The sequence below is a fragment of the Mytilus californianus genome, unplaced genomic scaffold (assembly GCF_021869535.1).
Source record: "Mytilus californianus isolate M0D057914Y unplaced genomic scaffold, xbMytCali1.0.p SCAF_31, whole genome shotgun sequence".
Taxonomy (NCBI): Eukaryota; Metazoa; Mollusca; class Bivalvia; order Mytilida; family Mytilidae; genus Mytilus; species Mytilus californianus.
The window spans coordinates 996,422-1,020,372 of record NW_026262681.1 but is presented as its reverse complement, the minus strand read 5'-3'; the positions used below and the strand labels follow the sequence as shown (position 1 = coordinate 1,020,372).

The 23,951-nt window shown below is 33.2% G+C and overlaps 2 protein-coding genes across 2 annotated transcripts in view; both read right to left on the bottom strand.

The window, feature by feature from the left end:
- Positions 1 to 23,951, bottom strand: part of LOC127736463 (uncharacterized) — a 35,862-nt gene that overhangs the window by 4,097 nt on the left and 7,814 nt on the right. Inside the window, exons 4-6 of the mRNA XM_052247008.1 lie at positions 2,442 to 3,099; positions 994 to 1,222; positions 118 to 188 (exon numbers count right to left, since the gene is read on the bottom strand). Coding sequence (XP_052102968.1) covers positions 118 to 188; positions 994 to 1,222; positions 2,442 to 3,099 — 958 coding nt within the window. The remainder of the gene's footprint in view (positions 1 to 117; positions 189 to 993; positions 1,223 to 2,441; positions 3,100 to 23,951) is intronic.
- Positions 14,636 to 16,695, bottom strand: LOC127736462 (3-[(3aS,4S,7aS)-7a-methyl-1,5-dioxo-octahydro-1H-inden-4-yl]propanoyl:CoA ligase-like). Its single transcript, XM_052247007.1, has one exon. It carries the CDS (start codon positions 16,590 to 16,592, stop codon positions 14,946 to 14,948), a length of 1,647 nt encoding a protein of 548 aa, XP_052102967.1. The 5' UTR covers positions 16,593 to 16,695; the 3' UTR covers positions 14,636 to 14,945.

Below are 23,951 nucleotides of genomic sequence, written 5' to 3'. Positions count from 1 at the left end.
ACTCATACCACATCTTCTTATATTTAATCACAATTTTACTGCCGTTTATTATATAATAAATGTTAAACAATTTGACTGTTCAAAATAAAAAAAGGAAAGAGATCTAGAGAGTCTTACCAGTTCTTTTATCGAAATGCATCGATGTAAATGTAAACTCATCTACGTCAATATCTGTAATTGCAATTGACCTGAAATTGAAACAGACGGTCCCAGTAGAAAATCTAGTGGCAAAATATTACATAGACTGCAAACACCTAGAAATAGATTTTTTAATGTTTGACACGTATTCCTCGAGAACGCTTCTCACAGACGAAAATGTTCTGGTAAATAGAAATAATGAAAAATTTTAAATAAAGCAGAATTACTTGGTATAATTATTTACTATAGGAGTTTTGAAAAACAAAATTGTTTGATGTGTTGCTATGGGAATAATTTCAATTTTATTTTTTTGCTGGTTGTAAATGTCATTAGATCACGCCAATTCTCCGTATATATTAGCAGCTAGTCTAGAGTGGTTCAGGAAAACAAAATCGATTGATATACTATGAAGCAAAGTTTAACACTTTTGAATTCGAGTCACTAAACAAATGCAAACGGACCTCCTTCCGAAATAAACATTAGGATATAAACATTCAGTAAGAACAAGTAAACAAATTATTTGTTTTACCTGAACATATATTACTTTCATGTTGATATACAAACATATATCCTTTAATTGTTTGTCACAAATTTAAATGGTACAGTTTATGATAAAGCCTAGATTTTATACATGGCATAGTAATAAAACTAAAACTTTTGTATTGTTCTTTTTTGCGTTATTTCTTTTCTCTCGTACACTGTGTGTGTGTGTGTGTATGCGAGCTTGTGTGCATGATGTATTTGAATTGTGACATGGGAAAATTATTTATTATTCAAACAACTTCATGAGACCATCATGGACTAAAATAAATATATTAAGATTTTGAGTGCAAATATAACCAGCAAAATACGTACATATTAAAAATACTGAAAGTATATAATCTAGCCTGTAAACGATCTGGTGAGTTTTCATTTCCCATCAAAACATAAATCAAGTTCCTGATTGGATCATATTCTGCCCACTGGAAGTTTATATATAAATTCTCCGGCACAGACTTTACCATTGGTGTATACTGATACCAAGGATCATAATCCTTAGGATCTGGATGAAATATCAATGTTCCTACTTCAAATACATAGTCTCCTTCAAAGAAATTGGAATACACGAGATATTAGGATAAAATTGAGAATGGAAAGCTACATGGACACGAAAAAGGTTTGTGTTACGGTCTGTTGGTCTTTCCTAAGAATGCATTTAGTTGCATGCAATTGATGTCTTTGATATTTTTTGTTTAATTCATTGATAAAGTTGGTAAAAATAATGTTGTTTAGGACTGCTAAGTTTCGTTTGCTCATTGACATACTATAAGTTTTTACAACAGGTCGTGCAAGTGCAACAATAGCGATTCTTTATTATTTTACGAAATAATACAAAAGTATCTATGGTCAATCACAAGCCCTTCCAGAACACTAAAACACTACCCTATACCCAGTTGTTTAATCGAGTTCGCATTGTTCAATCTTTAGTGGTCGGTCATGTTTTGTTCTATTAATAACTCGCTCCTTGGAAACTGAATTAAGCGGAACATTTACATACATTATGCATGCGCTATGTTCATGTTTGAAACCGGAATATCTAATAAGCACGCACTAAGTTCTTAGTTTCATAACTCTTAGAAAAATGTTAACGGATAAAGATTGATTGACTGAATGATTGATCGATTGATTAATTGTTTGCTCAAATGCAAGTATCAAAAATTGAGAACGAGAGAAAAAGACAATGTACTGAAATGTGTAGGTCCTTTTGTCGTATAGCTCTTTGATTAACTTAATTTGGTATTTATCCATTCGGCTTTCAAATTTCGGCTTTGAGCGTTCATGGTGAAGGTAAACCAAGAAAAGTGCTTCGGACGCATAAAATTGATAAAGTGTTATTTTATTTTTTCTGCAAGTAAGAAGCAGTTGCAATGGACAGGTGATTTGATGAAAATAAAATCTTTGCTGTTAAAATGTAGACAGATTTAGAAGAATAACAATCATACCCTTGGTGGTGCGTATATTTCACGATATCATTCTTTATCAAAAATATTTGATTAATCAAAAGTTCGAAACAATTAAGTTGAGAACAAATGACTAATAACTTAGTCAGACTTGACAGACATATTAACTTACAGACAACGTTTTCTTGTATAACCAAAAGGTTTTTTGCAGATGAATCAATTTAAACCATGCATGTTTCACGAAAAAAATTACAAGATGTTTTGGAAAATTGTTGTTTTTTTTTTTATGAGAATACTATAAATATTCAAGGTGTTCTTATCAGCAACAATACCAAGAGAATTATACAACAAATGGCTACCTACCTTTCTCCGCTCCCTCTGCAATCGAGAAAGTATAGTAGCTACCATTGGAATATGGTAACATGGCATTGATTGGTGCATTTAGACCTTTCAAAGGGTAAAACTCAATGTTTTCCCCATGTAGGCCTATTTCCATGAAGCTGAATGATAAGTCATCGTCCAATTGTTCATCATGAAACAGTCCAACGTAATTTCCCTTTGAATTAATGGCGCCAATGGCGGCACAGATGTAACCAAAAATCTTCTCGGTTTCCCTGGTAACCGATTTATGCTTTGTAACATCGTTTTTTAATTTAGATTCAATAATCAGCAAATTGTATCCGTCGACGTATTTAGGGTAACCTGTTGTTAAGGAGATGTTCATCAAATTTACTGTAGCTTTGTCAAATGGGTTATATGATAAGCCGATGAGATATTGTTTGTCTATTTTCGGTCCAAACCTGTTTCTGTGTCTCAATACATCAATCTTCTTTCTGACAGTTCTATACTCAGGATCGAGACTTTGTGACAACGGAGGAAGAGACATTGGTTGGCTTTGCGTTAACCCATTAGATTTCTTTATTTTGATATCAGCACATTGATAGAAAGTGGTTTCTCCCGGTTTATGAGGATTATAACGTGCTCGAATCACACAGTGATCACAATCAATGTTAGGCAGCACCTGTAGAATTGAAAAAAGTGGAATGCTGTCAGAAAATATGTAAAACTATACCCTTTGAAATTGCGGACGAAATGATTTTTTCTGTGATTTTTTCTGATACAAAAATAATTCCAAATAATCTCCATTAAATTGTGATGTGCTATGTCTTATTTAACAGCATACAAAATGCCGTTGACGTGCCACAAATTATTCCCCTTACACTGAACTTATTACAAACTTAAAATGTAAATTATGTCAAAGCCAATAGGCTAATCTAGGGGGAGTGGTAAATAATCACCATGGAAATGAGATGTGCCGATGCTAATACAATAGCATACAAAATATCATTGACTTGACATAAGTGGTTCTCCTTAAACTGACCTAATCATAAATTCAACAAATTGTTGACGCAGACTCGGCAAAAAACACGCCTAAGTTTCGCTTCTGCTACTCCGTCGCAGCAGACGAGACAAAAACTACTGCATTGAATTTTAAAGGCGTACCTGGAACTTTATTTTTTCCAGCGCATGTTTGACGAATTCTGCTCAAATATTAAAAAGATATCGTATGATTGCTTAGGTTAAAGAACTAAAGATCACCGTACGACTTTCAATAATGAGCAAAACCCATACCGTGTAGTTAGTTATGAAAGGCCCCGTGGCAAAATGTGAAACAATTAAAAGAAAATAAACAACGGCCTGGTTTAATATTACAAAACAATTCACGAAAAACAAATATGACAAACAGCAACCAACGGCAACCACTGAATTACTGACTCCTGACTTTGGAGAGGCACTTATAGAACGTGTCGGGTTGAACTTGTTTGCTAGAGTCGATCCATTCGTCCGTCGGTCTTGTAAGCGCTCTCTTACCTACATTTCTTGTCAGATTTATATGAGAATGATATCAATGCTGTCTCGATTGAGTTCGGAAATCAGCGAAAACCTAGATGTATGGAGTATGAAGAAATATTATGTCATACATTGTTTTTAGCAGTCCGTCCTGTTAGTACTTGATTTGAAAAGATAACAAACATCGTTGTGCAAATTGAACAAGTAATTATTATCCATTTATCATGAAGGTGCATACAGATTAATGCAAAATTAACCAAATACGAAAAGTTTTTCATGTGTTCTTATTTTGACACATCTGCACCCGGAAATGAAACAGATATTTGTCCTTGCATGCGAGACAGCTACATATCGTATTTCAATGTATGGTTCAACTCGAAGCCTTTACATATCAATAGCTTCCACTTTATCCAAGTGACATTTGTTTCATACTTATTAAATTTGTCTAAAATTGAAAGCAAACTTTCTCAGAGCTTATATCGATCATTTGTACTTAAATAGGGATATGTGAAAAAATGATAAGACGGTGACCATCTGACGGTGAACAATATAATTTCAAATTAATTCCATATTTACCGTATACTATATATAAAAATATTAATTTTCGCGAACCATTAAGGTCACAGAACTTCCAAAATATCTCATCAGTAATGAGAGTTGTACAAATAATGTGAATACACAGGACCCCGATCCAATTCATCTTTTGCTAAAAGTATACTTCATTTTCTGTTTTGTATCTACTAACAACATTCCATTTTCTATAATTTCGATTAAAATATGCCAAAACCTGTAGTAAAAAAAGATATATGCCCCAAATAAACATTCCCCGATTGGTTAAACTACTGTGCCGGGCCTCGAGGTAAACCAACGCAAGCTTCGATGTAAAGCACACACAAAAATTTCCGTTTATATGTTGAACTTCGACCCCTGGATTCAACCGATTCACAAACAGAGATTTTCTTGCGCTCAAATGTAATTCTAAGTGAAGTATACTGGTAAAGTAAAATTCTATTCTTTTACAGAAATATATACACATTTTATCATTAATGTATTTTCATGCTTCTGCATATTTACTTTTATTTACGCTGAGCTAAAGTTGAATTTAATTCTATAAAAATTTTGTAACGTCGAGCAATAGGAGTAAGAATATTTCGCGCCAAAACAAGAAAATATAACCTGCATCATTAAATTATTTTATCATCATCTTTTTGACATTTCCAATAGAAAATAGCGTTTAGTATCAGCAATTTTGGTAAGTATTACTCATTATTGTTAAGGTTCTCCAGATGTGGTTCTCTAGACCTTCTTGACGGTCAATTTATCCCATTTATCAATTATCCCCGATGACAGAAATGTCAACCCAGTCGATTTGTGTCATGAGTGAAAATCTGATCAATTTGATGAAATAACTTCTTCATTAACTGTACATGCATGCAATATTTTTGTATTTTTTGTTAATCGTGCATTTCTGCAAGATAAGTGGGTTATGTATTTGTGAATTGTGTAATAACAATAATGGCGGACGATAAAAGTTTGTGACGTCAGTGCGTGATCACGTGACATTATTATTTGTAAACTAACGGACTCTCATGTAACACCTGTCGGAATTATCCATACAAGGTGCAATCAATCTTATATTTCACTATTTGATGATATTTCTGTGTCTGTTAGTAGGTGTTGCAGATCAGAAGTCATAGTTCCATTGTACCATACTAGTGTTGGTGTTCCTGTCCAGTAGTTAATTGTGATTTTTTTTTTATAGAATTAGAAGGTAAGTCTTTAAGATTAATAAACTAAGTCTGTGAAAAATTACTCAACTCTTTCTGTATTTTTTTCTCAATTTTTGGAACACGCATAATATAAAAAGAATTTGCTTCCCTTGAACACCCCCCCCCCCCCCCCCCCCCCCCCCTCAAACTCTAGCTCTGATGTCCAACGGCTGTTTTGCGATTCCGACATTTTAACTATTATTTTCAAATGGACGCGAGAGTACGAGAGACTACGCGGCCTCGAGACTGTCAAGTATGCTACTTTCTGCATTTAACATTTAGTAGCCAACCATGATAACAATCGGAACACACTTGGCCATTCAGCTTATTTGCATCGTAAATGAATGAGGTGTTAGATTACGTATTCATATTGACCCAGGGTCATTTGCATAAATCAGCTCCCATAATGCATTGTAAATTACTTTTTCTCGTTGGTCACATGACAATCTTTCAAAGTGAAAGTTAAAATGCCAGAAACGATAGGTCACTGTGAAGACTGTCCAAATATGATAAAATAAAGTATGGCAGGTAGATGAAACTTACATAAATGAAGAGATAAATGAAAAATGAACAAATTGAGGCCCGATTTACATGGATCCAGTCAGCTCCAGAAGCAATGAAGCAGTGCATCCATTTTGGACGGGCAAATATCCACTTTTTGATATCGGACAAGCTCTGACGTTTCACGGCTCCAGTTTGTCTGTTAAAACAGCCCTTGGAGGTCAGAGTAATCTAGACTAAAAAACTCAATGGCAATGACAACTACTCTAATCTTAAATTGAAAGCAACGGAAAAGTAAACTGTAAATTTAATATAACTGATAGCTGTCAAAACTAACTTTGACAATGACCACATATTTTTAAGTTCAATGGACATGTACTTTATATGGACTCGATACTGCTTCAAGTTTATTCAGAAAAAATCATTTGTTTGCTTACTTAGGGAGCAACCATTTGAATTTTAAGGGGGGGGGGGGGGGGGGGGGGGAGGGGGGGCTAGGATGAAATTTGAAAAAAAGGCAGGACAAGAGTTTCGAGTAAAAAAAATGGCAGGATGAGACACTTTGCCACAAAAAAAAAGTCAGGTTGACAATTTATGTAAAAACAAGTCATAAAAATCTAATAGAAGCTCCCTTATAGTGTTTCCTTCGGAGGGTTTTGACGTGGTATGGCACCTGCAGTTTTTATACGCCTGTTCATGAGACATATTATGGTATACCTTTGTCCGTCTGTCTGACCTGATCTGTCTGTTGCCAGCATGTTGTTCACTAACTCAGTAACGCTTTCACCAATTTGCATGAAACTCTGGTGAATTGATAATATCTATTGACGTGAGCTCCCTATAGATTTTAAGGAATTTTAGACTTTACATTATTGAGTTATGGGGTTTTATTCATTAAAAAAGGGGGAGTTTCATGTTTTCGGTCCTTTAACTCTAAAAATGCTTTAAGCAGTTGTCATTTGTCATGAAACTTTGGTTAATTGTTTATATCTATTGATGCAAGCTCCCTTTCGATTTTATAAATTTAAGGTTTTAGGTTTCAGAGTTATGGGATTTTATTCATAAAAAAGGGGGGATTTCCCAGTTTGCGGATAATAATTCAAAAATGCTTTGAACAGTATTAAACTTTGTTGACTGCTTTATATCTATTGAAATAACCTCCCTTTATTTTTATGCCCCCGTCGTAGTGGAGGAGGCATTAAGTTTAACCCTTGTCTGTCCGTTCTAAAAATAGATCGTTACATCATCAGTCAAATATTTGATCTGTGTCCTTGTTGAAATCGTCTTTTGCTCAAAAAGGTAAAAGTGCTGATGTATATAGATTTCGATATTCTCTGTGTTTATCAACTTTAGTGTAAGTGATCATAATTATTTTGGTATTGCTCGGGATTTATGACAATGAAATTATGAATGAATTAAAACGAAAGTAAATTTCCAGTAAAAGTGTTGAATAGAAGCATGTTTTCATGGAGTGTGTGTTTGAGGGAGAACATATCTATGTTCATCTCTTTGGGAATATTAATTTAAAACACAGATTTTACTATTCAGCCCCATTAGGGACCAGCTGAGGCCCACCTCTGAGTGCGGGATTTTCTCGCTGCATGGAAGACCCATTGGTGGCCTTCGGCTGTTATCTGCTCTTTGGTGGGGTTATTGTAACTTTGACATATTCCCCATTTCCATTCTAAATTTTATTATGCCCTTGCCGTAGCGGTGGGGGCATTAAGTTTTACCCTTGTCCGTCTGTACGTACATACGTACGTACGTACATCCGTCCGTACGTCCCAAAATGTTTAGTTTCCATTCTCTAACTTAAGTTTGCCTAAACCAAATGTTATGAAACTTATACACAATGCTTATTACCACAAAACACAGATCAAGTTTGAATTTTGGTGGCGTCACTTTAACCGTTCTAGAGTTATGCCCCTTTATAAATGGAAAAATTGCAAAATTTTTATTTTCTTCTAAATATCAAGTTATATATAAAAATGGAGTTATCTTCCTTTGTCCATGATTATAGTTGAATCAACTACAATCAATGCTTTATACAATGCAATGTTTAATTTTGACTTCCACTGATAAATACAGATCAAGTTGAATTTGGGTAGTGTCACTTTAACCATTATTTAGTTATGCCCCTTTATAAATCGAAAGATTGCAAAATTTTTAGTTTCCATTCTGTAACTTAAGTTTGCCCCAACCAAACATTATGAAACCTATACACAATATTCATTACCACAAAACTAAGATCAAGTACATATTTTTTGTTTCCGTTTTCTAACTTTAGTTTGCCTCAACCAAATGTTATGAAACTTATACACAATGCTTATTACTACATAATACAGATTGAGTACGAAATTTGGTGGCGACACTTTTATCATTCTTGAGTTATGACCGTTTATAAACATAAAAATTGCTGAATTTTTTGTTTCCGTTCTCTAACTTTAGTTTGTCTCAACCAAATGTTATAAAACTTATACACAACCGTTCTAGAGTTATGCGTGTTTACAAATAGAAAAATTGCTGAATTTTTAGTTTCTGTTCTCTACTTAAGTTATCCTCAACCAAATGTTATGAGACTGACACACAATGCTTATTACTACAAAACTCATATCATGTTCAAATTTGGGTAGCGTCACTTTTATCGTTCTTCAGTTATGTCCCTTTATAACTATATGATATGCAAGCGGGGGCATCATCTGTGTCCACATGTGGACACTATCCACATTTATTATTTCAGCTTCTTTTTGATAGCTGAGGGATAGTTGTGATAACTAGACCCAGCTAGTGTTATCAGGAAGCGTTTCTTGGAAGCACGGGTTCATGCAGAGCTCATCCAGACAGAAAACCATGCATCTAGGGTGACTATACGTGCCTTAACGAGAATATTGTTTGTATGACAAACACAGGTTTCATCTCAATATGACTTATCAACGGTGATCGAATGTGCTCTAGAAAGGTAATTAGTTACAGCATGCCCCACTAGTGACACCAGTGTATATAAATTTGAGAGAAAATACAAAACTGGCTGAACAGTTAAAACAAACCAGAGTTACCAGACTCAAATTAAACGAACAATTGCTTATCAAGGTATAAACCAAATAAAACAGCCATCTCATATATAATGAAAGAAACATATTTAAAACATGGATGAACATCTCGGTTTGATATAACTTCATTATAACATGCCTAAATTCAATATTTTGATGATGAAAAACCTCAATACATTAAAGAGCTTGGTGGTTAAAAACCCAATTGGATATTTGCTTGAAGGGTGAATTGGAGTTAATAATGGAATTGAAAAAAACTATTTCACTCAATTACATAAAAACCCCATTTGTGAATTTTTATGTGGAGCTCTATTGTATGCTGAATCTGATTAGTTCAGTTTGTTGGGAACCAGTAATGGTAAGTCAATAATATTTCGTGTGTTGTTGTACATGTATCAGAATTACAACATCTCATCCATGGGGATTAGTTGTCAACCCCCTTAGTCATGGTTGTCGTGGTCTATTGACATTTAATCTTGGGCATGTTACAGCTGAAAATTAAAAATTCAAACCTCAGAAAATTACAATAAGACCACCATCAACATCATCTTAAAAACTACATGTATATGTACATGCATATTAATATTTTGGTGTAAGAAGTTCATCCTCTCGATCTACTTTGTCATATTCCTTTCATATTCATTTAAATAAATGCCACAAGGATTATTAATATACATGTACAACAATAAAAAAACAACCCACTGCCAAAGATAATTGAAAGACGTCTAGAGGTCTAGACAAAATAAAAAACTTAAAGTACAGCCAATTGCTGAAATGTATTATTGCATGTATTTGCAAGATCTAAAATATTATATCTTTCACAACTTTTTTAGTACATGTAGTATTAGCTATAGGTTCAACCTAACATTTCATAAAACTTTGATTTCATTGTGGCTATAGTCTGCAAAAAAGACATCAATTAGAGAAGCCAATACTATTGGGACATTAATTTGAGAACAACAAAAAAAAAGTCTATTTCAGGGATATATAATTGGTCATACATTTAGATTTGAAATCTTATTTTATTATGACGTCAGATTTGGATGTCGACTTCAGGAATGTGGGTTGGTTAGAGACTGGACTTAATCCGAGTCTTATATATGTATATATATTGATTCAGTTGTGATGGTAAATAGACACTGATAGATAAGTCTGATAACATTTTATAGTTGTAATGTTTGTTCACCTGTTTACAATGATTAGGTGGAAGTATGTTCTTATTTCAAAAAGAGGGGCACTCAGCAAGTAGTTAATTAGTAAGCGTACTTTCATTCCGCCGTGTATTTATTCCGGGTAACTGTTTTTCACTAGAGAATATTGGATGTAAATAGTGTGAAAGCGTCGAACCTGATATCGTTGTTTTGTTTATATTAGACCGGTTTATTGTTTACATAAATAAATGGGTTAAAATTAAAATGATTTTCAAGAAACCGGTTTAATTAATCTGAGTCAATCTAGTAAATGATATTGATGATAATGAGGAGGATGTTTTTATAACTCAAAATACTTTATCAATGACCAGAACATTGAACTTGATATAAACCAAATTTAAAGAGCAGATTTGTTCTTACATAAATTTTCAATTATAGAAGCGTCCTTTGATATTGACATAGAAGATATGATTTTATATCCAAGTCGACCGAAAAGCAAATACACAGAAAAACTTCGGCAATCCAATAAATATAAATATTACAATTAGTGACAATTTAAAAGCATATGATTTTATAGAATTGCAATCATTCCTTGTTTAAAAACACTAGTGTGAACTATTCCTTGGATGAAAACTCTCCACTTTTTACATAAATAAACTATGCAAGTTTCAAATATACTAAAAAATATAAAGCTACATTTTATACACGTTTCCCCTTCAAAAAACCCTTTTTAGAACCTTATAATGACTGGTTGATGTTTTACACTGGACCCGGATAGAAAAACCTAGTGATTTTTTGTTGGTGGATAAAAATCACTGGGGATTTTCTTCCTCCGGATAAAGTACACTGGCGGAATCAAACCACTGTTACACATGAACTACTTGCTAGAAACTGAATGCTTAACTGGGATACGTATACGTACATATAATATAAAAAAATACATGTCTTTTTCAGGACTTCTGATCCATGTTTGGCATGTTTGTTAGATCATAGAGGTGGTTAGAAGGTTGGATGTTCATGACAGTCCTTTATTACAAAGTATATCACTGGATTGAGCTTTTTGTCCAAGTGTATTATTAAAGTGCTTTGCTTTGAGCTCAGTTCATTGTTATGCAAATGCATTCTTTGTGAAATAAAGATTTGACAGACAACTCACATCTGCACATGATCTGCTGCAAGGTAAGATGATTAAAACTGTCAGCACAAGGAGTTGTACCATCCATTCAATGTAAGTAATTAAAGGGAGATAAAAGCATTTTATTTACTCTTGAACCAAACATTTTTTGTCCAGAAGCCAAATAAAAAATGCACAAATTTACCAAACAATGCTATTCGTGCTACTAACAATATGAGCTAGGTGGTTTTGTAACACTTTTTAAACATCTGTGCTGCCTGCTGGTGAGTCATGAGTGTAAATGATCATTCACTTGGGGAGCTACCATTTGATTTTTATGGGGGGGGGGGGGGGGGGGGGGGGTAGGATGAAAAATTTTGTCCTGCAATTTTTTTTAGTTGTATTCTCTGTCCTGCCTTTTTATTTTTCACTCTATTCGGTCCTGCTTTTTTTTACTAGTTTATCCCGACTTTTTTTACATAAAGTGTCATCTTGCCTTTTTTTTTGCAAAGTTGCTAATCCTGCCCTTTTTTTACTCAAAACTCCTGTCCTGTCTTTTTTTTCAAATTTCATCATAGCCCTCCCCCCCCCCCCCCCCCAAAAAAAAAAAAAAACTCAAATGGTAGCTCCCTCATACATATATACAGGTAATCAGTGTTAGTAAGTATAAATTGTTTTTTTTAATCCTATTGTCCGTCAATCCTGTTCATATCTAAAAGAATTTAAATCAGTTTGTAGGAGTTATGAGATCTGTATTGGAATCTGCCGGATCTGGTATATTATCGTTACTTAGAACCATAATATATCTTCATAGAAACAATTTCCACATTTGAACAAAATCTTTTACTAATGATACTGGGGAGATCCTGAACAAATTTTCAGTTTTATGTGGACAAACCCAAGTAAGAAATGAACAGCTCAAAGGAACATAAATAGAACCATACAAATATTATATGCATGCAGGTTCTCGGACACCATCTTGCATACTAAAATCACATCATGCAGAAATGCACCTAATGTGGTCCTCTTCTTATTTTGAGTTTTTGCTGCTATCCAAAATCAAATTTTGGACTTATTTTATCGCAATCATTTGGCAATCTTTCCAATCTTCCACTTCTTTACGTAAATCTCTCCAGCGTTGGAGCACACTCAACTAGCTGTGTTCCCTTATTGGATCATTTTTAAAAATGTTAATGTATTCACATGCACATAGAAGTTATTTCAAAGTTAAAATGTTGAAAGGAAATCCTCTAATGAAACGTTGCACATGCACAAATTTTTTTTACAGGAATGTTAATATTATATACACGAAGTACTCATAGAAGCACTCATAGTACGTTGGCCAATATGTAGATTTGATATTAAAAGCAATGTCTAGCTAAATAAAATCTATGAACGGTCGGCACTGATTTAAAGTAGTGTCTCCTACATCACAGTCGAACATTAAAACTCAATATTAAATAAAAGACACTGCTATTTTCAGTGTTTGGTACAGGTTGGCTGTTACTGTGCACAACAGTTCAACATAGAACCCTATGGGGAAAAACCAGAGAACTCTTTTTGTCAGAAAACACTGTCAAACATCCAAACATACTATTTCGGTGTGAGCCAAGGCCTATAATGGTTTACTTTTATAAATTTTGACTTGGATGGAGAGTTGTCTCATTGGCACTCATACCACATCTTCTTGTATCTATCAACACTGATATGTGTCCACACTTGTATTATTACAACATATTATTGAACCGGAGAAAAATAAGCACAAAAAAATGATGCATCTGAGGGGAAAAAGAGGCACAGAAACCTGTGTGCATATTGAATGGAAAACTGTATTGTAAACGCTCTCATACCTTCATTTCTTGTCGGATTTGGAGACATTTGTAATAAAGCTTATATCTGCAACTTTTCGGACGAATTCGATTACAAGCGACGATCAACAATTTTTACTGGATTTATGTCCATGGAAATATCAATTAAATGGCATGTATTATGCATTGAAAACACGGTCTCGCCTACGCTAATAACAAAGTTTAAAAGAGCAAAAAATATTGGGATTATTGCTCATGGACAAATAACTACTAGTATGTGATGCGACAAGATATTGCAGCAGTGTAAATACAAAGTTTATAATTTCCATTTTAACCTTGTACAATGCATTTGTGTCAGGGGAGCAGGAACTGTCGACCACCTTTCAGTAGCACCCCTGCTTTTTTTTGTGTAAATGTGTTCCTGATACATTTTTCTGATTTTTTTCTAATCAAAATTTTTAAACATTTTATTTCTTAATTCTGTTCCTATATATGTAAATATATTGTCTGTCTTTTGCAGCAGTGTTCCTCAATGCACATATTTAGCGTGGTTAACATCTAACTAAAACAATTTCGCAGAAACCGGTGTAAGGGGCCGTCTTGAACTTGCAGGTAGAAGAGGGTTTTTGCACTATGTTGAAGGCCTTATCGTGACTTTCAAATGAAGACAGTAATACAATCGCTTTTCTTTTGCTTTGAGTTTTTAATGTGTGCGTAGTGAATTTGTGTCATTAATTGATACATCATATTCTGAAGGCCTGGATGGGGTTTCCCAGAATAGGGAATAATGGGAAACATATGCAGAATAAAGGGAAAACATAAAAAGAATAGAGAAAAATAGGCAAAAAAATAAAGAATAGAGAATAATTGGGTGCTAAAATATAAAGAAAGAATAGAGAAAAATTGCTTTAAAAACTTAACAATACAAAAGTAAAGGATCCCCCATCCAGACCCTCAAATCCTTTCTCTTCCGTTTCATTTCAAATTCAAGATAGGACATAAGGTTCAACAGGACCTTTTGGCTAAAATGGCTCGAAATTTACTCTGAGTATAGAATGACATATACAACTGGAAAGTTTGAAGGTATGGCATGACCTAGATAAATAAAATTCAAAATTATTATTGAAAAACTAAACTGAATTTCTACAGTTTTGTTTCCTCCTGTTGATATCTTCTTCTTACTTTATTTATGTATTCATTACGGATGATTCAAATATGAGGCTGGCGAATATCTGTTCATAGAGCTTTACCAATGCCCATGATTACCAATATTAGAACGTACTATGATTAAATATTTTTAAAACTAACAATCTCTTAATTTTTATCGTTTCAAGTTTAAAGAACGTGGATACTTAGGCTAAGTATAATTTGGTTAATGTTTTTGATCAGACAGTTAGTAACCTGCTAACGGAGCGAGACAACTTTGTCAAGAAATAGATAGAATAATATCACACATACAATTTCTTTCGGTTTATTTGAAACTTCTTTGTATTAAGCAGGCAGTTTCATTTTTCTTCCGATTAACATCTGATTACAATTACTCTGTTGGCATACAGTTCGTATGAAAACTACTTGTATATTGTCATTTTCTTTACAGAATGGTTTTGGTATTAAATAACTGAACTATATTTTTAATCTTTGCACAGCTGTTGCAAGGATTTCCTTTCGATTCGGTTTACCAGAAACAGTTTTTGGAAATTTCTCAAAAATAACATACATTTGTGTCTTTATTAACATTGTCTTCATGTTAATTGTATCTTTCAGTGCAAATGCTTCTAGTTCATCTACTGTCGGCGTAACGCCTTCTTTTGGAACAACACATACACACGGTTTTTGAAATGATACCGGGTCACTTATGCGCACGACACAAACTTCAGCAATATCCGGATGTTTCATCATAACAGCTTCTATATTCGACGGCTTAATAGGAGCCCCATAACATAGAATAATGTCGGAACATCTACCGTGTACAACATATTCGCCGTTGTCATTCATAAAAGCTACATCATCGGTTCGATACCACCCGTCTGCATCAATAGATTGTTCTGTTTCCTGTAGATTTCCAAAGTAGCCACTAAAACTCTTCTTATTGCGAACAAATAGTTCTCCATCTTCGTTTTTCTGTGCAGTTTCTCCATTTTTATTTACAACTTTCATTTCAATCCAAGGTAAAGGCTTGCCTACACAGTAATCTGAAAATTCTGATTGACTTTTTACGCGCTTAAAGGATACGAAGTTCATCTCTGACGAACCGTAATGGGAAACGAACTCATCACAAAATCTACCTAGAACTTCAGCACAGTTCGCCGGAACGGGAAGAGCACTGGTATCGATAACTCTTAGTCGATATGTAGGGTTCTCTCGTTTTAACAGTTCAAAGATGAACAATGGCAACATTTTTGAAACTGTACATTTTTCACTCTCCATAACTAGCCACATAAAATCACATATATCCGAAAAACTTCCAATCGTAAATTGGTCTGCTAAGGTGACATGGGTAGACCCACTAACTAGAAAAACAACGGGATAGCCACCTAGCCAATCAAAGAGTCGGTCATTGAAGAACACATCATCTGCAGACATTTCACATGCAAAAACAGCTCCTTCTCCATAATCAAGAAGCTGAATGTGAGTCTTCGGTACAAGTTTTGGTAAACCAGTTGATCCCGAAGTTGTGAGATAAATAATCACATCATCTGGACAAGTATCGGGAAGACGTGACTTGTCAAATTCTGAACCCAACTCAATAACATTGGTAAAATTAATGCATTGGACAAGTTCATTGTCTAGTCCCTCGCAAATGACACATTTCAGATGAGACAAGACAGTTTTCTCCTTGGCATTTGTCGAGTTAACCAGCCCTTCAATAAACTTATTATTGGTCTTCTCATCATTAGAATCCAGAATGATTGCTGTACAATTTCCAAGAATTTGAAGGATGGGTAAAACTTCCTTCCCGTTATCGGATCTAAATTTGAAGTGAAAAGGAATAGCACCAATAATTTGACAACCAAAAGTTGCAATAAGCCACTCTCTGCTGTTAAAAAAGGATATTCCAACTGTGTCACCTTTACGTAAACCTTTCTGGAAAAGACCTGCGGCAAATAAAACGCTCTGTTCATAAATCTCCTGACATGACATAACATCTCTTGTGCCCTTTGCAGAACGTATGATAAACGCAGTTTTGTCTGGCCTTATGGATGCATGATGTCTTAGACGTCCTCCAATAGTCCATTGCGATCTTTCCATTGTACCAACCTTTTGCATCATTAGTTATTTTCCCGTTTGAAGATTGAATGAACTTGTCCTAAATATTACACTCACACCATGTGTATCAGTATGGCATTATGTATTGTATTCATCTAACCAGATAAAAGGTAAATGTTGTGTTTATGCATATGTCAGAGGTTATGATAACTTAATTGTAACGGTTTACTTCTTTCTCTGTGATATTTCATAAATCTCCTGGCATGAAATAACATCTCTTGTGCCTTTAGCATGTCGTATGATAAACGCAGTTTTGTCTGGCTTTGTCGATGCATGATGTCTTAGACGTCCACCAATAGTCCATTGCGAATTTTCCATTATGATAAAGCCGGGTAAGATGGCGTTCCGACTATATGGAATCAAAAAGGAATATATTTCGCTCCTTAAACTTTTATGTTAGCAGTCCGGCAAGACCGAACAACAAACTCCAAACTAAATGTAATGTAACATAACAACAATAACAATATATATAAGCACAAGGCTTGAAGCAATTAAAGGATTAACAAGATTAACAGATGCCAAAGAGAAATAACAATAGATTAAAATAGTAATTAGTGTCTGACAGGTAATTGTAAATTATTGTCCAAACTGTCACAGAGAATAAATAATTAAATGAATAGACTAAATAAAATTCAGTCCTTTGTCCAAGATAATGACGCTAAATCTGTGAAATACAAATATGTCTAAATTTACGACAAAGTCCAGAATAATGAAATAAGATAAATGCAAAATATGAAAATACATTAAAACATTTGAATTAATAAACTGTAGTTTAAAAACTAATTTCACACTGCAAATAGTCCGGTCATATATTCCCACGGCCCCTGAAGACACGTCTCGGGTCTTACTCTTCATCTTAAATTGTTCCGAAAGTTTTTGAGGTGATTGTGGCGTCCTCTGTAACGATAGTTATGGTTGGAATAATTATGTTCTCTTGCATTTTTCCGAAAATTGTCAAATTCGTCTTCTAGATTATTGATCTTATCTTGCATATGTTCTTTTTCATGTTGTAATTTGTATTGCTCATCGATAGCTTCACGTCTCTGACTGTTAATTCTAGACCTAGATTCTTCTAGATTAGTCACGCGTTCCCATAATTTTTCTTTTCCTTTTGATCATCTGCACCTTGTTTTTGTAGTTTGTCTAAATTGCTTACAACACTGGTATGTTTTTGTTTTAATTCTTTAATTTTTTTTTTCATAATGTACACCTTTGATTTGGAATTTCACTCTTTCTGAATTCACTCGGTCATGCCTGAGTTTAACGTTATCTATGAATTCCTTATTATAGTCTAAGATCGGAAAGAAGTCCATGAGCTCAAAAATTGACATCGCTTTCTGTTCTTTGAATTTTCTCATCCTTTCTGCGTCGCGACGTAATTTGGATTTTGATTTCACATTCGGTTGTCCGTGAAAATAACACATTCTGGCGAAATGTCCAAAACTTCTGCATTTATAGCAAAATGACGTTTTTGCTATACATTATGACCCGACAATCGTTCGTTCAAAAGTTATTATTGTTGATTTTATATCTTTTAATATTTCACAATTTGTATCATATGCACAAGTTACATGTATTCTACGCTTAACTATAATCCTTTCATTTACATTAATTGTTAAAGATTTATATCCGTCTTTATGTTCAAACATTGCGCAACAAAGAATAAAGATAATTTGACACATATTGATATAATTGCCGAAAGCGACTCTTGACAAACTTTAGAAACAAAACATGTTTTATTCCGTAATCCCCGCTTTCGGCAAAACGCGAATTTATATTATTTTGTAACAAGATATTTTGATTGGTTCACTTCAGCATGTCAATCAGTCTTTGAATTTGTATTTTATATTTGTTTTGATGTTGTTATGCAGTTGAGATTTGGAAATTGAAATATATGCATGGAATAAATATGTAAACTTTCCAGCGACTTGGATTTTATATCATTATATGACCGATCCGACAAATAACCTGGTCATAATACCAACACTTTGCGTCAACAATTTAATATTCTCCCGGTTGAAGATTGAATTATCTTGTCCTATCAATTGTCATTTATGTAAGTGATTTGACTTAAAATGTAACAAAAAATCTTACATAAAAGAGGGACGAAAGATACCAGAGGGACAGTCAAACTCATAGATCGAAAACGAACTGACAACGCTATGACCAAAAATAAAAAGACAAATAGGCAAATAATAGAACAGATGACACAACATAGAAAACTAAAGACTAAGCAACACGAACCCCACAAAAAACTGGGGGTGATCTTAGGTGCTCCGGAAGGGTAAGCAGGTTCTGCTCCACATGTGGCACCCGTCGTGTTGCTTATGTTATTACAAATCCGGTAAATAGTCTAATTCGGTAGGTCACATTCGTGAAAAGGGAAGGGTATTGTAGTTACGACATAAGGAACATATCCGATATCATCTGTGAAACGGTTATTCCATAATGGCCAACCAACTCGTGATGGCGTCCGTAAAATTTACGAAGGGATGATTTCACATCCCCATTTGGAACTCTTGGTTTAATAGCTTCCTTGTGAGCAGCAATCCTCTATCAAGGAAATCATGATAGGAAATACAAGCCCGGGAATATCGTATCAATTGGGAGATATATACACTTATATAAAAAATATAGACATTTGACTAGATAAGCTACTGTCACAGTGGAGAAATGGACACAATTTGATTTTGAGACTTTTTGGACATTATATAAAAGTTTTTCGTAAAATCATTATTTTTCTTGTATATATGCTATATGTCTTAGGGATTTGGTTAATTTTTATTGTGAAAGGTTTAAGTCGAGTTTGGAAGATGAAACTAATCTAATCGCATGTTTCAATTTGGTTTTCAATTAACGACATTTTACTTCAATTTATCTATTATTCGTAAATGTTTAATTCCATAAATAAGTCTGCATGTTCTATTGTTAATTTTTATCTAGTATGTGCTATTTTTTCTGTAATCCGTTAATTGTATTTGTCACTGTATCGGGTGCGGTTAGTGCAAGTGATGAATGCACATCTGAAAAAAGTTATAACAATAAAGCAGTACCAATAACATAATCAATAACACTGGTATTTTTACATGTTGACATTCCTATTTTATAATTCCCAACTCTACAATTAAAAATTACGCTTAGTGTTGTTTAGGAGGTATAATTTAATGCACGAGATTATTTTATCCACCGTGATAAAGTTAAAGAAACCGAATTACATATCATCAAAATCTAGCTTAAACTTTTTATTTGATAACGATTTCATCATTTCTAGAACACTGTTTATGATTCTATATCAGGCGGAAATCCAGTTGAAATTAAACAAAAAGAAATGGAACTCTTTGTTAGAGAAGATCAAAAAGGCCAAGTTGGTAAATTTGAATTGTTTACATCTGTTTCTATGGGCTTTAAAAGTTTAATGAATGTGCCTAATTTAGGATTTCATGCATCTCATGTATGTGTTTTTACTTAAACTATGGTACGGAGCTTCGAGATATTTGTAAACTTTTAAATTATAAACAAATTTTCACAAAATAGTCCATTGTGGTAGGTGCAAATACATGTGAATCTTTTTTGTGCATAAGCATAAATTCCGCCAAAAAAAATCCAAAGAGAGATAATAGATTGATCTTTGTAAAGCATTAATTTGCATCTCTGCCCCCGTCGACAATTTTTTTGGGAAAAAAACCCAAAATGGGCAATAATTTCATCGAAAAGAGAAAGTCGAGTACACCTTTTTATGTTCAGGCGTGTTTGCGTTGACTTTTCTGTCTTGATCACGCACAAAAGAAAAATATTTAATACATATTTTGTTACTCCTAAATGATGGGCGCTTGGAAAACCAAATAGTTCTGAATTAATTATCTGAAACGCTAAGCTTATGTTACAGATTTTTTAAAGTAAATCAATCTGTTTGATGCAGGATTAAATAGGTTTAAAAATGTTTTTTTTTTCAATAGATGCAAAACCTTAAAAATTTCAGGATACTGTTATCTCATGTGATGTCCAATTTGTTTAACGAAAAACGACTTCTTCTTTAAATTATTTTTTTTTGCAATAAAAAATGATTTGATATATTGTAGCAGAGTGATTTTTTATGCTTCATAAATTATGTAATTTGCACTTTGGAAATCATTGATTTATATTAAAAATCTACTTATCAAATTCTTATTGGAGTCTTAGTTTTATTATTTCACTCTTGCAAAGTATTGTTACTAAAGGATATTTATCCTTTAAGATTTGATTTAGTATATAATTTACGTATTGAGTAATGTTACTCATACATATTCATGGAGGTTGAAATTGAACTCTTGTTTTGATTGGTTCTTAGTTATTGGCGGTTAAGTTGAGTTTTTCCTTTGTGCTCTTTGTGTAGAATTTACCTGGACATTGGTCAGTGAAAGACGTCCATTTATTTATCCAGATGTTATAACTCAGAAACCATATTTACAGATTGTATATTACTAGATTCAGCTTTATAGTTTTCTAGACATGACTCAGTAGTAAGTTGCACATTCCTCTTTATTAACATTTTGACACGAATTTATTTAATAGATTTGGTTAACTTTCCTATTTCGAGTAAATACTCTTCAGATCGCATGTTTATAACACCGGAATGAAAGATTTGAATGAGCGTATTTTTGTAAAGAAGCTAGGTCATATTTTTATAGAGTAATGTTATATTTGCCGCTGGTCATAGCGTAATTATGTAATGTTTAGAGATATCGTAATAACAGTATTTTACGAATACTGCATGTAGAAAAATGGCGGCATGTATGATAAATTAGAGTATATTGTGAAAAGAATATTCGAGTTACATGTTTGCGTAATGCTATTTTTAGTTACTATGTGAGATTTATTATATAGACGAATTGAATACAATTGTCATGTGTTTAGTATTTTATATAATTACTAAGAGTCCGTTCTTATTATTGTATTTTGGTTTTCAGGACTCTGATGTAGATTACTTGTTTATACTTTGTGCCAAGTTCCTAATTTACGGGAGAAATCACTCCACAAGTGGTAAGCGCATAATTTGTAGTTTTTGTACTATTTTATACTATAGAAATAATAGTAAGTCATGGATTATTTCCTTTGACGATTTGCGCATTTTTAGCAAACCAGTTGTATAGAATTTATATGTCGATATTCAGACATAGTAAATACTTTTTGAATGTTGTAATATTTGTGAAGTTTAAATGTAAACTTTCATGTACTTGCGAGAAGTAATTTTAATATACATTTTATTCTATTTGGTTGTAAACACGATGAAACTGATTACCGTTATATTTAGATGTCGGTAAGAGAAACCGGTTTATTAAAGTACATGTGACATGTGATGTACATTTCACTACACAATTGAATGAATGAACATTCCATAGTAAATGTGTATTTACTGTTTATAGTAACACTATTATATTAGAAATTGTTTAAACTGTATTAAAATTGTCTGTGATATAATATGTGTATAATATATTCTGTGTTACATGAAATATCATTAATGTTTATAATTTTGTTATTTCAGAGTTTTTATTCTCTGGTAATAAACCATCCGAACTCTAGAAAGTCTTCTTGTTATTTATACCGGAAGAGAACCCTTTCACATATTTCGTGCTTTTTATTCCTAACTAAGAATGATCTTAATCAGAGCCTTGTTTTAAAATGAGTTCTCCGCTTTTGAGAAATATTTATGTTGTTATTTAATTTTTCACCGCTTACAACTGTCTGTCTCTTGATTTATTTTATACATTAAAACTTTTAAGTAACAGTAACTGTTCATTTCATTTTGTTTCGTTTCGTTTCTTTTCGTTTCGTTTCGTTCAGCTTTTATTCCGTTTCGCACTTTACAGGTACCCCAAACGCAATAATGATACGTATGGTCTCTTTTCGCCCGTTTTTCTATTTCAATATCTTAATCAAAAATAAAAAAAAATCAATCTTTCAAAAAGCGAAATAATCAAAACTGCACGTTAAGTTTAGTACTTTTAAAGTTTGATCAAATATCTAAACTATCAAATTTTTAAATGATTTTTAGAATTTTAAAGTTTTAATTATTTGGGGAAAATTTCAAAATTTCAAAAATTTTACAAAATTTGAATTTTGATATGTTAGAACTTTGATCAAAATTCCAAAAAACCTAAAATTTGAAAACTTTTTAAAATTTTGAATTGATAAGTGTTACACGGACCTTTTCAAGTGGATCTTAAAAATGCATAACTTCAAAAAAACTTCATTTTCTGTGTGTGTTATCCAGGGTAATTAGTCTTCAACCTCTGAAAATTTTTAGTCTACCCTTCCTCGAAATATTTAATTAGAATTTTTTTTAAATATTTTAGAACTTTCGAAAATTCCCCCTGACAACCGATCAGACAATAGTTTTTAGTTGACCAAATGCATAAAAGTACATTAAATGATGCTAAATAGCTAGTAGATACATTTGTCTATTGAAATACAACTGGCATATAATGATCGTAATGATGCTATGTGGATAAATTTATCGGTTTTCAAGAGATAAATTGACAGAGCGTCGTCACTACAATGGCTTCCATTTTTACGATTATAAAAATTAGGTGGCGTAATGGGGAGATAATTTTGATGAAGTAGAATCCTGACTGATATGAGATTATTTAGTTAGTGCATACGTGCATGAATCAAACAGACCTTACACGAAAGAGTTGACATTGGCCTTTACATTCTAAATATAGATTTGCGTTTCTGTTATAGGCATTGTTTTTGTTTTGTTAATATTTAGAAAAATATATAATATTTTCTTATATAAAAACAGAATTTGGAATAATTAAAATGCTGTCTATGAAAGACTTTCTGATACACGTGTTTCTGATGCATGGTGGTTATTATATACGTGCGTGAAGATGTTACAATTGTGTTGATTTCTCAGTAGTTCTTGCATGGTTTTAATATAAGTAACTAGTGTTATTAATTACAAAATCTATTTCAATCATTACAGCAAACCATTTGAGTAAGAAAAGGGCACTCTTCTCTTTTTTTTTTTATCTACAACTGAAGATTTTTTTTCTAGAAACTGAAAAACATATTGAAAAATAAATAATTACTATAAACACCAATGTCTAGAATCATTGAATTAAAAAAAAACACAATTTCGGTGATCTCGTGGTAGCATGCTTGTCTCGATTGCGGGAGGTCCCTGCCTGGTCAAACAAAAACTTTAATATTGGTATTTGCTGCTTCTCAGCTAAGCTGAGAAAGAGCAAAGAACGTTCGGGTCGGAGCCAGTATAATGTGTCTGGGAAGGGTGTCTTCCCGCGGACTATTGCCTTGTAAAACTGCACGTTAAAAATGCGGCTCAGCGTGTCGGTTTAGTACAAAGCAGGGATTAATATTCAT